At 36.7% G+C, this 18538-nt stretch overlaps 3 protein-coding genes across 4 annotated transcripts; 2 read left to right on the top strand and 1 right to left on the bottom strand.

Moving 5' to 3' along the window:
- Positions 1-436: 436 nt before the first annotated feature.
- Positions 437-3386, top strand: LOC119982216 (protein BPS1, chloroplastic-like). Of its 2 annotated transcripts, none has more exons than XM_038825471.1 (2): positions 437-592; positions 2137-3386. In XM_038825471.1, exon 2 carries the CDS (start codon positions 2150-2152, stop codon positions 3185-3187), a length of 1038 nt encoding a protein of 345 aa, XP_038681399.1. In that variant the 5' UTR covers positions 437-592; positions 2137-2149; the 3' UTR covers positions 3188-3386. The 2 variants fall into 2 exon arrangements, with proteins under 2 accessions (XP_038681399.1, XP_038681398.1); XM_038825470.1 differs by lacking the exon at positions 437-592 and adding an exon at positions 599-774.
- A 1886-nt stretch (positions 3387-5272) lies between these two features.
- On the top strand, positions 5273-10636 carry LOC119982215 (mitogen-activated protein kinase 4-like). The gene is made up of 6 exons (XM_038825469.1): positions 5273-5657; positions 6801-6930; positions 7857-7994; positions 8804-9136; positions 10024-10207; positions 10302-10636. Exons 1-6 carry the CDS (start codon positions 5491-5493, stop codon positions 10466-10468), a joined length of 1119 nt encoding a protein of 372 aa, XP_038681397.1. The 5' UTR covers positions 5273-5490; the 3' UTR covers positions 10469-10636.
- A 365-nt stretch (positions 10637-11001) lies between these two features.
- Positions 11002-13917, bottom strand: LOC119981837 (receptor-like protein 7). Its single transcript, XM_038824981.1, has 2 exons — positions 13036-13917; positions 11002-12912 (listed from the first exon to the last, which is right to left on the bottom strand). The coding sequence occupies exons 1-2, from the start codon at positions 13915-13917 to the stop codon at positions 11002-11004; spliced, it is 2793 nt and encodes a 930-aa protein (XP_038680909.1).
- Between the last annotated feature and the right edge of the window lie 4621 nt (positions 13918-18538).

Genomic DNA, 18538 nt, shown 5'->3' with positions numbered 1-18538 from the left:
TAAGAGCAATTGCAATGATTGTAATATATTGGGGCATGAATATGTTTTTTTATGACTTTTGTTGGGTCATGAATCAAATGGATGGTACAACAATGTCATTGCTATTGCTCAAACAATAGAATTGTGTTTATCTTTTTACCAATTGAATTTTCAAAAAAAAATTGTCGAGAAGATCATATCAGATCAGAAATTCGTGTGATAGAACCAAAAGTCTCAACAAATAATTTCCTAAATATTATTTTATATATGGTCGGCAATATGTTATTTCATTTGATTCTATTCGGCACAAAACGACAAAAATAGCAGCCCGGTTTCGTGAAACTTTGTGCGGCACCTCTCATCCGTCGGATCATATCAATCCTGTGATCTAGAATGATCCTCAACGGTCATTTTCCCTACCAACTAGTCCACTAATATGAATCCACTTGTCAAGTTCTGTCACGAACACGCGTAACAGGGAGGTGACTCTCTATTCATTTGCAAAGTCTTCACCTAACGCCCACAACCACAGGTCTGAATTTCAACGGAACTCGATCCCATTTGTTCGCCGCTTTATTCGCAAGTTCCCCGATCGGCCATCGTACTGATTAAGGTACGATTATCTGCAATTTCCTCTTCTTTCTTACGGCCAGACGTTTTGTTTTAAAGGCTGTTGTTTGGACCAAGAAGCTGGGTTGGGGTTTTGATCTTCTGTTTGGATATTCTTACGACTATGTTAGGTTCTTTATTCAAGTTGGCTTAGTCTCTGGTTTAGGCCAGGGATCTAGCTTTCAGGTGGGCTATATTGGAGATATTTGTACTGTGATTTCTTATGGTGTTTTGATGGCTAACTTGCTTTTGTTTTCGATTTTATTTTTATGCCTTTTTGTGTGTGTGATTTTCATGCGTCCGTACCTAATTTAGGTGGTTGGATGATAATTTGGGTTTTAAAATTTTCATATCAGATTGGAAGTTGAGAGAAGGGTTACGGGGTTGAAAGTATGGATCTTTAAAATTCTACTTTGAATCCGAAGTATTAGGCTTTGGTTATTATCTATTCCAGACCTTTCGTTTCATTATTTTTAGACCAGGAAAAATGAGATGAGAATTTTGGATTTCCTTATATATACTGTTGTTTTGGTCTTTTTAGATGGAAAATGGAATTTGATCGATTTTTTGGCCACATATCTTAGTTTATTGATGGTCTTTGTTTTGACGACTTGCCTGCTTTATTGTTTCAATTCCCAACTTTATGATTTGAAAACCTTATGTTTTGTTAATAGCTCTGTGTTTCATTCAATTCCCATCTTTGTGATTTGAAATTTTTCTGTCTCAGATGTAGATTATGTCTGATTTTTCTTGATGAATAATGCATTCCAGGCTATTTCCAGCCTAAGAAACCATTGTTTATGTTAACCTTACTATGTTTACCTCTGGAACATAGCAAGATGACAATTATTTATTAGTAGTGAAATGAAATTATGATTGGTGGAAATTTATGTTTTGAGGTCTCTTGCTACATAAGTAAATAGCTTTTGTGAATTTCTTTTCCTACCTCGTTGCTTTTATGAGAAGCTATTCATGGGTGAAATAAACTCTCATCAGCTGTCACTTTTCGAACTTCTGTCCCATATTGCTACTCTATGGTCTTTACGGGCGGGTTTTATCACTGGCGTGAACATTTTTTGCTTAAATGTTGGTCTGGAATGGTGATTTTCAACTGGTGATTCTAGACCTGAAAAAGTAGGATTCATTGAATTGTATTCGTGTGTGTGTGTTTTTTTTGTGTGTGTGTGTAGGGAGAAAATGTATCCAGCAAGATCGTACCTATTATTAGACTGGAGGTATTGATTTTTTTTGTGTGTGGTCAAGATTGTCCTTGGATTTCTTAATTGAATTTTGTCATCTCAACTTCTTGCATCATAAGGTTATCTGCTGACATACTTGGTGATGTTTGTTGATAAAGTTTTTTCAGTGACGTCATAACAATTCTTTGATGTTTCGTGGTCCACTGAAAATATTACTTTGTTGTGTGGAATTACAAGTTTCCCTGAGATCTCACAACTGATTTTGTTGTCTCAAGACTCTCAACGTCTTGTATAACGAGGTTATCATCATAAGTTTGCTGATTTTTGTTATTATTATCATCTTTTGTAGTAAATACATCAAGATGAGTCGTCCACAGGATCCACACCGCCCTTTCTTCCCCTTTGGAAATCCTTTCAAAATGATATCATCCAAGGGGTCTAAATTGTCTCCAAGGCTTAAATCACTACTGGATGCGTTTGAAGAAACCTTGGCAGAGAGGCTGAGAAAGCTTAACCCGAAAGACAAAAATGATGTCCTCAGCTCGTCATGGATGAAGTTTGCAGTGGAGTCCCTTTGTGAGACTCATAATGACATAAAAATTCTCATAACTGATCTTGAACTCCCTGTGTGTGATTGGGATGAGAAATGGATAGATTTGTACTTGGACATCAGTGTGAAATTGCTTGACATTTGCATTGCTTTTAGCTCTGAGCTTACACGTCTCAACCAAGGCCATCTCTTGCTTCAGTGTGTCTTGCATAATTTAAAATCAAACACTTCAGAGCAGTTTGTGCGGGCAAGATCTTCACTTGATAGCTGGAGACAACTCATAAGATCAAAGAACCCAAGAGTTGACAACTGTGGGACTATCTTAAACGATCTTGTAGTTTCTCTCAATCTGCCCAAGGTTAAAAATTCTGACAAAGGAAAGGTTCTGATGCGTGCTATGTATGGAGTTAAAGCAGTGACAGTGTTTCTATGTAGCATCTTTGCTGCAGCATTCTCTGGTTCTATGAACAAATTAATAGATTTGAATGTGCCTGACACATTCTCATGGGCACAAGCATTTTGTGCTTTGCAGATGAATGTAAATGGGGAAATTAGAAGTATACTTTCCTGTGGAACAGGTACAGTTTTGAAGGAAATGGATGCAGTTGATGTGATTGTGAAGAAATTGTATCCCTGTATCCAAGATGGGGTGGCCCCTGGTGATCTAGAAGTATTTCAAAATTCCATTTCAGATTTAGAAAGAGCTGTTGGTAAACTATCACTGGGGTTGGATGTTCTCACAATGGAAGTAGATAGCTTTTTCAAAACAGTTTTAACTGGGCGTGATGCTTTGCTTTGTAACTTAAGAGTGGGTGGTACTGTCTCTGACCCAATTGTAGCTGCAAGCTAGAATACCTGTTTTCTTGTACACAAGTGGTATAGGCATGAAGTCTTTTACTGGTTGTAGGTGTGTGCCCCTTTTTTTAAGTCTTATTGTATTTGGTGATGTGAGAAGTTTGCCTTGTTATATGGTATTACATCAATGATATGTGTATCATGTTGTACTTTATAATGGAAAAAATGTAAATGGCTTTTATTATTTGCGCAAATGTTCGGTTACCTCATTTTTTTAAAGCATTTAAGTCCTATAACTACTCAGACGTGGTTAGTATATTTTTTGTATTACAAAGATTGCTTTCTCATACTAAGATTTGTTCGTAGGGTACTTTCGGATATTCTGATCCTATTTTAGAATTTAGAGTCACAATATCTATTTTGATGTTCTGTAGTGTTGCTGCATTCATCACTTTGCAGAGGTTTTTTGTGCTGAGTGGAGGCTGTTACCTAAACCTGAATTCTGACTGTGCATGCCTAATCATGTTTATTCTTTAGTGCTAGATGCTATGGGTTGAATTCTCTCCTCATACTCAGTTGTTCCAAGAGGGATTTCTTCTCTCTGAGTCGGCAGTTCCCATGGTGAGCAGCAGCCTATCCTCTTTAATAGTTTTAGAGAAAGGTTTGCTAAGCTGAAGCAAAGCACAAGAGCAGCTCCAGGTATTTGTGATGAGTTCTGCCTTCCTAACCCAGCCTTGACTAAATTAAGTACATTTTAATAGTTTTTGCTCACGGTTGTATTCCCATTTCCCATGCTGCTTTTCTTCACTTCTTGGTGTAGGGATATATGTAGTTCAATTTCAGCTGTATGCAGTATAGTTACATATTTGATGGACGATTATCCTGCCCTATATGAACTTTATAACGAGTTTGCATGAGTTGGGTTCTTGTTTCATTATCTCAGGTGATGCCTTCTCTGAGTGCTGAATGAAGTAGATAAGAAATCTAGACTGTCTAACTTTCTACAAGATCCCCGTGATATTACGTGATTTATGAGTGAGGTTGACCCACTGTTGGTGTCTGCCAACCGCAGAGAGTTAAGTTACCCGTGGGTCATTGCTTTTTGCAGTGGGTGGGATTGTGGTTGAAGAATTGGATCTTGAAGATATCATTCTGAAATGTACACTGTATTTGTGCATTATTCCCAGTTTACTTGTGAGATGGTTTCTGGCCTCTTTGTTGGACCTTTCAAACATTCCCCAAGCCTTGTAACAGATAGATTTGTTAAAAGAAGAAACGACTTGGACAAAAATGGTTCCATTCATTCATTCATGTGTGTCAATGCAACTTGCCTTTGTAGAGCGCATTAGAATTTGCAAAATATCTGATACTGAAAAAGTGCATGTCTCGGATTAACCTTCGTCTCCAAAGGTGGTTTTCAAGTTTGAGGAAGGTGATCACTTCAATAAGAAAATTATGAATGGATATTCAGTATTAGGTAGCATATCACCAAATCAACTAGATTGTGACTGAAGACTTTATGGCAAGTTAATGACCATGAAATACTATAACTTTTAACCCATATAGATATCAATAATATTGTTCACTTTGAGTTGTCTAATTCTTATGAATATGTAGGGTTAAGAAGCACGCTTAACTACTGAATTATGCGTGCTTAACAATAGTGTTCTCACAAAGTTATTACCAGTCTCGCAGAAGCACGTGCGGAGTTATTACAAGATAGTGTTCTCACAAAGTTATTACCAGTCTCGCAGAAGCACGTGCGGAGTTATTACAAGATATTTTTATAAAAAAAACACGTTGATGATAGTTAAAAATTGGAAATATATGTATATATATATAGAGCTTCTCAAGTGTGGGATCCCACACTTTATTTGAAGTGTGGGATCCATCTAACACAATTCACACATATGGACCCCATCACGTGTGGAGGTCACACTTACACATAATGAAATGTTAGATGAATCCCTCATTTTAAATAAAGTGAGGGATCCTTTACTTGAGAAACCCTCTATATATATATATATATAGATATATATATATATATATGTGTAAACATGAAAATGTGATTTCTTCAAAGGAAATATAAATATAAATATAAAGAGTATTAAAATTGATTCCTTGTATCAATGGTGTTCAATTGTAAGAGGAAAAGTAAGGTACAGAGTCATGGTTTTTGTTCACGGATAGCCCAAGTTTTTCCGGTTGGAAAGTCGACACACGTCATAGCATTTTCGTAAAGGAAATGTAATCGACACGTCCTCCCCCCAAAAAGTTACCAGTCTCGACCCCACGCTTCGCTAGTAGGAACATCCGAATTCATCTTTGGTTGGAATCCGACCTCTCGTCGGAGCAGAGATGTCAGGAGAGTCGAGCACTGGTTCGGGGGAGCTCAGCATCAAAGGAGTACCTACACATGGTGGACGCTATGTTCAGTACAATGTGTACGGTAACCTCTTTGAAGTCTCTAGAAAGTATGTCCCTCCCATCCGCCCCGTTGGGAGAGGTGCATGTGGTATTGTTTGGTATGTTTTCTTGTTCGCTACTCTTTCGTCTTGATGACTGATATAATAAGATGATTATTATATGTTATTCAGCAAGTTCTTGTTCATCTTGGAGTCTTTTGAGTTTCTTTTTTTCAGCTGGTTGAGTGGTTGGGGTGTGTAGCTAGCTGTCGCTTATGGAAGATTATGTTGAGTTGGTGCCTTGATTTACCTGTCTTTTTGGTTTATAGACGATATTGGTGATTTATGTTGGTCTCTTTTGGTTGAAGTTTGATATGACTGAGGTGGATTCTTCTTGTTCTGAAATCTAGTTATCAGTGAAGTTATGCAGGTTTGATTGAGTTTTTCTCAACTTTTGTAGTATGCTCGGCTCTTCATCCATACATGCTACATATTGCTATAACTGGAATTGATTTAATTTTCTTTTTAATGATTGAGTTATAATCATAAGGTCATTTTGGCAAAGCCGTAATGAGTAATGACCAGTAGATTCAAAATTGGAAAGGGAGAAAAAGTTTGTCATTTCTCCATTCATGCATTTCCATCTTGGTTTTGGTTCTCAATGTTGCAGTTAATCTTTCATTGTAATATTTGGAACTAGTGAACTTGAACCATAGAGTATGTCTGCTTATCAGCTGTTCAAGTAGCTGAGTATAAAAGTACATTTGGTATTTTGGTTACTGAGTGTATTTCAAAATGGATGCTATTTGTACGAGTAGAAGTGTAGAACATATGGAACCTTGCAGATAATTTCGTTAGTCTTTCTGGGAAAACTAGAGTACTATTCTTCTCTCGCATGAGTGATTTGTTGTTTCCTCCTTTTGGCATTTCTATTTCTTGAATATCCTCATATCCCAATGGAATGACCAGAGTTGATCTGGTTTGTCATGGATGTTGGCATGTTGCTGTGTTTAGGTGGTAGAGATTGGCCAGCTCATTTTTCATTAGAGTATTTTTATTCAATATGGACAATTTTTTGGTTTCATAAAATTATTTGGGTTCTCTTGATTTGTTGAATTGTGACATATCTGCTGATTTATATGGTTTCATCTAAGAGCTGAGGTGGATGTAAAATCATTACACCTTCGGTATATTTCGCCTCAATCCCTCTTTGACATCAACAGCGCAAAGGAAAATGTGATTTTTTTTATTAATTTTCTTCAGTGCTGCTATAAATTCGGAGACAAGGGAGGAGGTTGCCATCAAGAAGATTGGCAATGCATTTGACAACCAAATAGATGCAAAAAGGACCTTACGAGAGATTAAGCTTCTTCGACATATGGATCATGAAAATGTATGTTTCCTTGCCTTCTTATTCTCATGATGTCATTTTTGACAGTCTCGTAAGTATTAAGTTGTTCATGACTTGGGCTGCATTTGAAATTGGAGATAATGTAAATAAATAATGTATTTTTCATTTTTTGTACTCTGCATTTTCTTTAAGCCTCTAATTTGTCCCTGGTGCTTTTATTTTTTCATATTTATTTACTTTTTTATCCTTAAACTATGGAGCACGATGAAATATTATAGCAGGATTACATCTACTATATGATCAGCATCTATATAGAATATGCAAAACTGAAACATTATATTCGAAAGTTTCTTCTGGGAAGTTCACAATAGATTTTACTTCAACAGCCATCAGTTATTTTTTTTTTCCAACTAAAAAAAATGAAATAAGTTGGTACTTCTGTAATCAATTCCGTAAGACAGATTTTGGTGTTTGCTTTATCATAAGTTAATCATACCATGATTTCTGTATATGGTTTCATGGAATATTTGGGTCCTATTTTATCTAACCAAATCTTGAATTGAATAGAACCCTGGAAATCTGGGTGATATATGAAATTATTTTCCCCGTTTTAGTTGGTGGTTTCTAGATTTATTTGGTATAGTAATTCTTTTCAATTCCCAGCCTATCTCTTTGTGTAAGAGCTGCCCCGGGAATTTGGCATTTGCCAGATGAGCAATAGCAGCTAAGGTTTCGACTGGAAATTTGTCTGTTGCTATCATAGTATCATTTCATCAGAACGTGACTTTGTGACAGTTGTAAATATATGTTGATTGTTAGTATTTTATCATGTGCTTCATATTTTCATTGTCTTTAACTTAAATCTTTCTATTTTCCTAATATATTTTCAGTTGGATGGTACTCTAATGAGTGTCATTTCCCTATTTTTCATGGAATTTTTATTTTAATGCGCATTTCATTGTCCACAGGTTATAGCTATCAAAGACATTATTCGACCTCCACAAAGGAAGAATTTTAATGATGTCTACATTGTCTATGAATTAATGGACACTGATCTTCATCAAATAATACATTCGAATCAACAATTGACTGACGACCATTGTCGGGTTAGCATGATTTTTACTCTTAGCATAGTTGTGGGGTAGGATTTATGTTTACCATGTCAATGCAGTTATCTGTATCTGCATGCCCATTTTTATGTTTACCATGTCAGTACGGTTATCTGTATGCCCATTTTCATACATATTTACTTTGAATCTCTTTTGTTCTTCCTGGTTTTTTATTTTACAGGATTTTGTAAATTGTAAGATCCATAATTCAAAACTAAAGGTTTGAGAAATGGTGATATGCTATTACAATATGACAGTTCTTCACAAGTTTCTGATTTTTTTTTTTTTCACAAGTTTCCTTTTTTTCTCTCCTTTAACCTTCATTAACAAATAATCCTGGTTCATGCTTGCATTTGTTGTTTCCAGGCTGGTTTCTTCTTTCTTGCAATGCTTTCTATGTTTACTGTGGAAAGGGTCCCATGGGCTAACCAAGTCTTATTGATGACAACTAAATACACCCATGCAATTAGAGGACAAGGTTTTATATTCCAACTAATTGGGGTTGGCATCACAAATTCTGTCTTCTGGCTCGATAGGCAGTCACATGTTTTTTCAAATTAAAAGATAACATGATAAGGATAAAGTTCATAGATATCTTTGCTTTGATGTTCATCTCTGTCACTTATTTGGTTTTGGATATTTTCTTTATTCAGCTCTAATCTCTGTTACATTGGATATCTTTTCAAGATTTCAGCGTTCTGCAGGGACATATAGATGAATACAATTAAATTATTAAACATGTTTTTATTCTTGATTTTCACGTTACAATATCAATTCTTTCTGATGTTTAAAATGGTACTTTGTAGCATTTTCTGTATCAATTGTTACGAGGGCTCAAATATGTACATTCGGCGAATGTTCTGCATCGTGATTTAAAGCCTGGCAGTTTGCTCTTGAAGGCAAATTATGACCTTAAGATTGCAGACTTTGGCCTCGCTAGGACGACGTCAGAAACAGATTTCATGACTGAATATGTTGTTACTCGCTGGTACCGAGCTCCAGAATTGCTACTAAATTGTTCGGAGTACACTGCAGCAATTGATATATGGTCAGTGGGTTGCTTACTCGGCGAAATCATGACAAGAGAACCCTTATTTCCTGGGAAGGATTATGTTCATCAGCTGAGACTTATCACAGAGGTACGCATCTTGATCTCACTTAGTATTATAAACTGTGGGGTATCTTTACTTTTGTGGCCCACATTAAGAACATCCCCTCATTGCTTGTGATGGAATCCCAAATTCTTTCACTCACTCAACAGTCAAATGATCTGTTCTTGTGATGGAATCCTTCAATTCTTCCACTCATTCGACAGTCAAATGACTGTTACTAGTGTGTTCCTTACTTTGGGGCATTGGCTGCCTTTGTAGTGTCCTTCACTAGAGGAGTCAAAGAGGTTTTCTAAATTTTCTTCACATGCCTTCCCTTTACCTTGAAAATGCAAAATGACTATATTCATCTTGTCGAATAGCAGTAGGAGGATAGGACCACAGGAATAACTCTGGATATATGGGATCATTGGCGGGATTGTGAATTAGTTTTAATGATGTGAGATGCTCGTTAAGGATGCCTTTTTTGTTTTCATTATATGTTATAAGTACTAAGGAATGGGGACAAGAGGTGAGGGAATTAAATCCTCCTCCATTGCACTCCTTTTTTTGTTTACTCATTTTATATTTTATGTGCCAAGGAAGTGATGGTTATGGTGTTTTCTCTCCTTTGTAGTTCTATGTCAAGGTGATGAGCTTTATAGCCTATTATAATATCATCCATCCATTGGGTGCATCTAATGTTAGCGCTTCTATATGTTAATATATAGTCCAGGAAAGATATAACAAGTACGCATATCTTATATGAGTTTTTCATTGCTCTATGCTATTAGTGCCACCAACATTCTGGTTCATGACTGTGTGGAAGGTGCAATTTATAGGAGGCTTGTTCAAATATGAAACTGCTTATTTTCTTCTCAAAACTGGGGTGATTGTGGAGTATGATAACTTGTGCATCTTTTCCTTTCTTTGAAAAGCTGATAGGTTCACCCGATGACTCTAGCCTTGGTTTTCTACGAAGTAATAATGCTCGAAGATACGTTAGACAGCTTCCTCAATACCCAAGGCAAAAATTTGACTCTAGATTTCCAAAGATGTCCCCTGGTGCTATTGACTTGCTGCAAAAGATGCTTGTATTTGATCCTAACAGGCGTGTTACAGGTATGATGAGTTACAATACTGTTCCATTTCATCAACTGCATCCAATTTTTTGTTGATGATACAACTTGTTTCTAACTTTCCCTCTTGTTTGCAGTTGATGAGGCACTGTGCCATCCATACCTGGCTCCTCTTCATGATATCAATGAGGAGCCTGTTTGCCCAAGGCCTTTCAGCTTTGATTTTGAGCAGCCATCATTAACTGAGGAAAACATCAAGGAACTCATCTGGAGGGAATCTGTTAAATTCAATCCGGATCCCTGAGGATTATTACTGTATTCTATGACTCCACCATACAACAATGCTGTATAAAATCATCAGATTCCCTAAGAAACAATATGTCAAACTTATGTGTCAAACTTATGTCATTGTAACCGGACTGACGTGCAAATTTTTTGTCAGAGACGGACTTTCACATGTTTTGATATTGGTAAATTGAAACATGTAGCAGACAGAGCATGGGAGAATCATTAGAAGAGGTAATTTGATTTTTTCCCTTTTTTGAGATTTAGGTGAAGGTTTTGAGTAGTATTAACATGGCTTTGCTTTGCTCTCGTGATAATTGTTCTGTTGTTCTGAAGTGACTCAACAGAACACACAGAAAGACTACCCAGGCAAGCTTTTTAAGAAGCAGCAGCTTATTTTTGTCAGAGCCAAACCTAATAAAAACAGGAGAGAAATGGTATACCATAAAGGGATTGAGAAACATTAAAAAACACACACACACACACGCAGAAATGGAAACATAAGAAGATACTTGAACGTTGTCCACATAATATGGAAATGCCTCAGGAAATTCACTCTCTTTGTCCCCTACTTGTTTTCAGCCTTCTCCTTCTTTGTTGCCTCCTGCCAAAGGTTTTCACAAACCATTCATGTTTCCATGCGGTGAATCTGAGTCCGGCGACAATTCCAACAACCACTCCACTTGCATATCCAATCGCAACTATCATCCACAAAATATATGCTGAAGAACCACCTGAGCCTTGATCATCTTCATTAGGAGGTGATTTCCCTGCATTTCCGCACCACTTCGACAATGGCTTCCCACACAATCCCAAGTTTTCCATGTACGAATTGTTCTCAAATGTATCAAGTTGTTTTCCTTGTGGTATAGGGCCAATGAGCTGATTGCAAGAGACATTAAAGAACGAAAGGAATGTTAGATGCGTGAGTTCCTGTGGAATCTTTCCTGAAAGCATGTTGCTCGAAAAATCCAACGATTCAAGCACTGTGAGGTTTTCTATAGCCGATGGGATGTGACCTGAGAGACGGTTGTTGGAAAGGTTAAGTAAAAGGAGATTCTTTAAAGTTGCAATGGATTCTGAGATCTCCCCTTCAAATTTGTTGTTTGAAAGATCAATAGCTGCAAAGACTTGTGGCAGCTTCTTATAATCCATGCTGACACCTTTGTTAACCAAAGTCGATCGATAATTGTAAATTTGTTGGAACCCGAAACGAAAAGCCAATAAAGTCGTATTTTGTGTCATATACGAAAAGTGTTCCACATCATAATTTCTCATGCCATTCCACTTCTGAAAGTACTTAGATGGTAGAATGCCGGTGAAACCATTGTGGGAGATGTCAATGATCCGCAATGTAGAGAACTCGAAACCTGTTGCAGGACTTCCAACTGCGCCAAAAAGTTTGTTGGATCTCAAGATGAGGACCTGCAAATTATGCAGAGCTCCCAACCAAAAGGGGAATGTGTCACTAATCTGATTGTCACCAACATGTAGAACCTCTAACATTGTATGATTAGCCAATGACCTCGGTAATTTTCCTTGCAAAGCATTATGACCTAAATTGATCATCCTCAACATACTTCCATTCGTTAATGTTTCTGGAATGGTTCCACGGAAAAAGTTTTGTTCAAGATTTAAAATGTTCAGATTGTTCACCTTGTCGAACAAACATTGCGGAAACATGCCACTCAAGTAGTTGAATGACAAATCAAGGATATATAGGTAAGGTAGATGGCAGAAGGTTGAAGAAATTTCTCCACTCAAACTGTTGTCTGACAAGCTATACTGGACAATGGAAGGTGGTGGTCTGGGGACTGGACCTTGGATCTTGTTACCATCTAGCATTAGGTAACGTATATTACCAAGTCGCGAGATCAATGCAGGTTGCTCAAAGCTGGTCAAAAAATTGAAACCAAGTTCTATAACTTTCAAAGTTTCTCTACTGATGTTCCATAACCAGCTCGGAATCTGGCCGTGGATTTTATTTCCCATGAGATTCAAGTACTCCAGTTTATCTTGGTACCTAAGGAAGTCAGGGAACTCCCTCAAGTTGCACGAGCTGAGTCCTAGCTCATGCCACTTTCGAAGAGTAGCGTTTGCATTGGTCACATGCAGCAATGTAAAATCATTCTCTGATATATCAAAGGTTGTCATGTGTTGGAGGTTGAAAAATGGGTTTAGATTAACAATGCCACTCAAGTGGTTTCCGCCCAAATAAATCTGTTCAAGATTCGCAAGTTCTGAAATTTGACGAGGAAAAGGGCCGTGGAATTCACTGAAACCAAGGTCTAAAGCGACTAACCGAGTGAGGTTTGTTAGCCAATGTGGAATTTGACCTCTTAAACGGTTAGAAGTAAGTTGTAAAACATTGAGTCTAGTGAAGTTCTTGAGAAAGTGAGGGATTTCACCACTTATATTGCAAGTATCAAGACCCAACTTAGTGAATTCGATTTGCTTTTCAAGCTAGGATAAGGGCCCACAACTAAAATTATCATTGCCTAAAATTGAGAAAGTGGTAAGTTGTGTAAGGTTTGCGAATGAAGAAGGGATTTGGCCAAAGAAGTTATTCTCACCAAGTATAAGGACGGTGATATTGCTAAGATTAGCGAGGGAAGATGGGATTTGGCCCCAAAACTTGCATTCAACAATATTCAATGTAGTCAAGGAATAAAGGTTTCCTATTGAAGGAGGTAGTGCACCTGAGAATTTTGTGTGTGGAAGCAATAAAGACTTGAGAGGAGAGCCCCAATGAAGTTCAGGCAGATGACCAACAAGTTCTTCATTCATCCCCACATTGAGAAATTGCAGGTTAGGTAGTTCAAAAATTCCCATTGGAAATATGCCAAGCAGGCGACAATAATGGAGACTAAGAGATGATAATGAAGACAAATTTGCAACTTTTTCAGGGATTGCAGCAGATAAGTCTACATTGTCAAGATGCAGTTTCTCAATGTGAGTTAAATTTTGGACTAACCATGTCAGGTCAGTACTTCTGAGCTCCAACATTCTTGCATTTGATTCATCCCAATCTCCTGTCAAATCAAGAGATCTTAATCTACTCAAGCCTGCTATTTCTAATGGAAACTTACCATAGAATTTGGAGGAGGAGAGATTAAGATCAACTAGCCTTTGAAAACTGCCAAACCCGGAAGGGATTTGAGAGGAGTTGAAATGATTGTCAGCAAGGTTGAGGCTTTGAAGGTAGCGTAGATGGAAAAGGCTGCTACTAGAATTGATAGAACCATAGAGGCAACTGCTACTGAGGTCAAGACTAATGACGCGCCCGGTATACTGATCACACACCACACCATCCCACAAGCAGCAGTCTGGATTCTCTCCTTGTTGATTCCATGATATCGTCTTTGGATAAGCAGAGGCATCAGACGAAGCTGATTTGTTGACGACAAAGCTTCGCTTGAATTGGAGCAATGCCAAGCTTTCTTCATTGTGACATAGCAGTGGTGTCATGTGCATAGGAAAAACCAAAATTAATAGTAAGAAAAGCAAGGCCATAAACCGTAAGTGACACAATAATATTGAAGAAGCCATTGGATATAATTTATGATGAGATGAAGAATAAAAGGCAGATATAAGCCAGCCACTTATAAGGGAACAATTAATTAGGCAGACACTTACTATCACTGAAATTTCAAAGTCTTCCCACCACTCAAAGTCCAAGTCAAATCATACCAAGTTTGGGGCAATTTTTTCCAATTCATTAATAGTTGGTTGAATGATTCAAACAATAAAAATAATGAAAAAAGAAAACATCTGCAACCTTCCAATAAGTCATTATTGAGGTTTACTTCATGAACACGGGGGCAGACCCACATGATAGAGAGTGAGGTCAATTGACCCCGTTGGAATTTTTTTTTCATATACATATATAAGAAATTTTGATTTTTATCCCACTAATATTTTATGTATATGAATATTTTATGATGATAACTATTTACACCCCTTACTTAACTAAGCACACCACATTCTAAATAAATCCCAACAAAAAACATAACATTTATGAGTACTTTTTTGTGTTTTTTGAAAAATTACATCTACAGCCCAATACATAAGCCTTTCAAGCATTTCATCAAACACTTTGGATGTGACTCAGATTTGTACTAAATTGGTCTAAATTCTCCAATGATTTAGCCACACAATCATGAACCCAGCGATAATAAATAATTTGCGCCAACACAATCATGAACCCATCTATAATAAAGAATTTGCACCATGAACCCAGCAACTTAGATTTTATACACAATCGTGAACCCAACAACTCATATTTTGTCAGGAACGGTTGCTTTGAAGTAGAGAAGCTGTTGGGCAACTCATTGTTCGTCGATAGACTAAACCAATGCAACTTCTAGCAACATAACTTTGATTTCTCTCAGATTTCTTGGTCGATGGGCCCTATCATAATTGTCCCTACTTGCAAATCATGAAGATCAGGTTTTTATATGGTAATTGCCTAATCCACACATCAATATTTTTTATACCGTAGTCGTAGCTGGCTAATCCACATATTCAAGTTTTTTATATGGTAGCTGAGCTGTTGACTAATCCACATATTCCCAATATTCCATTATCCAGCAACGAAAGTCTTCGACTTGGCCTGTTTTTATTAAGAATCGACCTGAACCCATCTATAAATTATAAAGATAGGGTATTCGGGTTCTTAGATGATAGCTTGCTAGTATTTCAATTCAGAATCTTGGGAATTCAAATAATATATTGTTCCTTTTAATTGAGTGGCTCATTGACACTCCAAGTTCGGGATCAATCTTTTGAGTTAGAGAACTCTAATACACTTCACACATGAAAGGGAGACCCATCATAATACAAATATAAATTTTTTTTGCTCTTAACTTTGTTATTCAACTTTTGAAAGGTATCTACTTTGTCCTTTAAGTAAGAGAGTAGTAGAAAAAATTCAACGTGACATCTATTTGACATATCGGAGTGATCCTAATGGACGAACTTTGACAAACGGGAATGATATTATCTCTAAACTATTAGTAATATCTAACACTTTTAGTGCTTAAACTATACAACAAAATAGGTTGAGAATTTTGAAGAGCTAGGTATTTGTAGGATTTTGTGTGATGATATGTGTAAAATTTAAGCCAAATAGGATTACAGGTGTAAAGAGTACACCAACTGGGATGTCACATACGATTTTTCTGATGCCGGAATCATTTGATGAACGAATGGAGTACCTTTAAATAGTTGAGGGAAGATTTTAGGAGCAAAAAAAATTTAAAGACAAAAATGAAATAAATAATATAGTTGAGGGACCAAATGTTTTGCCGTATTTGAAGTAATGAAATATCTCACTCAAGTCATGTCGTGTATTTGAAGTAATGAATCTGCTCATGTTTTGGGAGTTGCATGGAAGAAGTCTTCGAATGACATCTTTTCCTTAGGGCACTTGCAATGAAAAAGTTTTATTGGACCAACAAAGATGTTATCTTTGTTATGATATGAGTTTTAATGATGAAGTGTGCATTCTATATGTTGATCAAAATATGTGTTCTATGTTTGCTATGCATTCTTAATTATATTCTGAACTTGTTTCTATCCTTTAATGCTTTAATTTGCAAGGCTAACAAAGATCAAGACATGAAGCTTTTAATCAAGCTTACAAGTCACTAAGTTTCAGGTTCCAGATTTCACTATGAATTGTCTTGTTGTTTTGGCCTTTGCTACTCTTACACAAGTTAGCATATCATAAGTTGTCATCCTATAAAGTCAAAGCTTGCTGAAATTCAATGAATGAGTGCAGAAAAGAAAGATTAACAGCTGATTTGAAATGACAGCTAGCAAAGCATGCTGAAAATTAAATTATGAAGACTTTCCTAGCACCTACAAACATCACATGTTCAAGTTACTGCAAAAAGTTAAAGATGGCTGCAATTGTTGAAAAGAAAAGCAATGAAGTAGGTGAAAAAGATAAGAAGGCAAAGGTGGCTGTAAAAGAAATAAAAGAGATGACATAAGTTGTTGGAATTATTGAAGAGATAAGAAGAAGAAATAAATGGAGAAGACAAGAAGTAAAAGACAGCTGCAAAAAGAAATAAAAGGGAGCTGAAATATTTCATATCACAAAGCTTTAGAGGTCAAAAAGGTATAGCTCAATGCAACGGACATATTTAGGAATTCTAGTGCATATAAATGCTCATACATACTTCATAGAAAAACACAGAACTTGATTCCAATTCTCTGAGAGTTTTACAAGCATTCAAGCTTTCATTCTTACTCAGAAAATACTCAAGCTTCATTGTACACTCATTGATCATTATAGAGTCACTTTGTACACACAATTAAGAGTCTAAGTGCTGGTGGTTAGCTTACAAAATCACAAGAAAGTGAGGCTGGCACTTGGTAAGCCAAAACAGCCATTGTAAAGTGAAATTGGCACTTTAAACAACAGCTGGTGTAAAGAGAGAGACTTGGCTCTTCAACAAGCAAATCATAGTGGATTCAAACTCTCAAGGAGGAGCCTTGAGGAGTGGATGTAAGACTATACGTAGCCGAACCACTATAAATCTGTTTGCACTCTCTTACCCTACTCTTTACTTGTTTATTTGTGTGTGTGCTTGTTGTATTTAATTCTAGTACTTGATTCCTACTTGAACTAACCTAGACCTCAAGCTTATATTCACTAATATCAAGTTTCTATAAGATTTAAAGTAATCTGAAATCAGTAAGTTTAAACTCAAATTTGACATATTTTTAAGGGTAACAATTCACCCCCCCTCTTGTGTTACCTAGATTCTTTCAATCTTTTGCTGATGTGGCTGTATTGTGAAACGTGTTTTGCTTATGTGGCTGTATTGGGAGAAATGTTTTGCTGATGTGGATGTATTGGTATTTGGTGTTTTTGTGTAGTTTTGTTGTGGATAATATGGAGGAATGGAATGTTGTTGGCCTCCATGTTGGGTGGGAAGAGAAAGTGTATAAAAATTTTTGTTTTGCTGATGTGGCTGTATTGAAAGATATGTTTTCCTGATGTGGTGGTAATAAAATACGTGTTTGACTTGACTTTTGTGTAATAGAGGTGTGACCCAGGATTAATTTTGTTGGGGACATTAGCACTTGCACCATTACAAGTGCCCTTAGTGTTGGTTGATGGGCCCTATCGTATTTGTGCCTAGCTGCAAATTATGAAGATCGGGTATATCTATATATATATATAAGATTTCTCTAAAACACACCAAATTTACAAACTAAGTTTATGGACGTGTAATCCGGCGGTTCAAATCAACAATAGCAGAGGTGGCCCCCACCCACTCATGACCTCACATGCCCCCATTGCAGTTGGATTTCTAGCTGTATGATATTCCACTACAGATGAGCTATACTGTTAGTTTAGCAGCATCTTACTTTGATGTACTTCATTCTTCGTCATATCACTGAATACTTGTCTCTTGCCAACTGCTGCCTAATCTAGCACCATGCTCCTTGATAATCCGAACAGACTGCAGAATTATGTCAAAGGAATTTTGTTGACAACTGCACGCCATTGGGGTCGTGATTTGTTGACAATCACCTGTAAATTATCCATCGCATGCATTAAAATTTGTTTGTGCCAACATGATAAGCAACTAAGGATAAGAATGAAACACTCTATGATAACTGCATTCGATGATAAAAAAAAAAAAAGGATTGGAAAATTTGGTGCGCTAATGTGACAAATTTTGGTTAAGAACTAAAAGGATCTTGAATCACTAAAGACTGCCACCATCAAGTCACTAATACAAATATAATACAGTGCAACTGTCATGCGAAATTTTCTTCTAAACTAACAAGCAAGCATATAAATCAATGAACCACGATCACATTGAAACTACGAATAATTTAAGATTAATTATAACTATCACTTAATTATGAGTTATGAGCACAAAAATGCTTCATCCATCTTAAAACTATTAATAGGATCAGATAGATTAGTGAACGATGTGCACTTGACAGAAAATGACTAGTTCAACTTACTTTTATAGTATCACCAAGGGAAAAGGGCTGTGAAAACTGCATTAGACAACCCACTTAGCACATTCCCAAGGATATCTTTGGCAGCAAATGCAGTAGC

Source organism: Tripterygium wilfordii, chromosome 17 (genome assembly GCF_013401445.1).
Source record: "Tripterygium wilfordii isolate XIE 37 chromosome 17, ASM1340144v1, whole genome shotgun sequence".
NCBI classification, from domain to species: Eukaryota; Viridiplantae; Streptophyta; class Magnoliopsida; order Celastrales; family Celastraceae; genus Tripterygium; species Tripterygium wilfordii.
The sequence above is the reverse complement of the archived record's forward strand: the minus strand, read 5'-3'. Positions and strand labels throughout refer to the sequence as shown.

What these genes read in the sequence shown, in the direction of transcription:
- LOC119982216 (XM_038825471.1), top strand. Translation starts at nt 2,150, where the DNA reads ATGAGTCGTCCACAGGATCCACACCGCCCTTTCTTCCCCTTTGGAAAT.
- LOC119982215 (XM_038825469.1), top strand. Translation starts at nt 5,491, where the DNA reads ATGTCAGGAGAGTCGAGCACTGGTTCGGGGGAGCTCAGCATCAAAGGA. An exon ending in GGTGCATGTGGTATTGTTTG is followed by an intron (nt 5,658 to 6,800) that starts GTATGTTTTCTT and finishes AATTTTCTTCAG; the next exon opens with TGCTGCTATAAATTCGGAGA. An exon ending in TGACTGACGACCATTGTCGG is followed by an intron (nt 7,995 to 8,803) that starts GTTAGCATGATT and finishes GGTACTTTGTAG; the next exon opens with CATTTTCTGTATCAATTGTT.
- LOC119981837 (XM_038824981.1), bottom strand. Translation starts at nt 13,917, where the DNA reads ATGACACCACTGCTATGTCACAATGAAGAAAGCTTGGCATTGCTCCAA. An exon ending in CTAATCTTAGCAATATCACC is followed by an intron (nt 12,913 to 13,035) that starts GTCCTTATACTT and finishes CCCTTATCCTAG; the next exon opens with CTTGAAAAGCAAATCGAATT.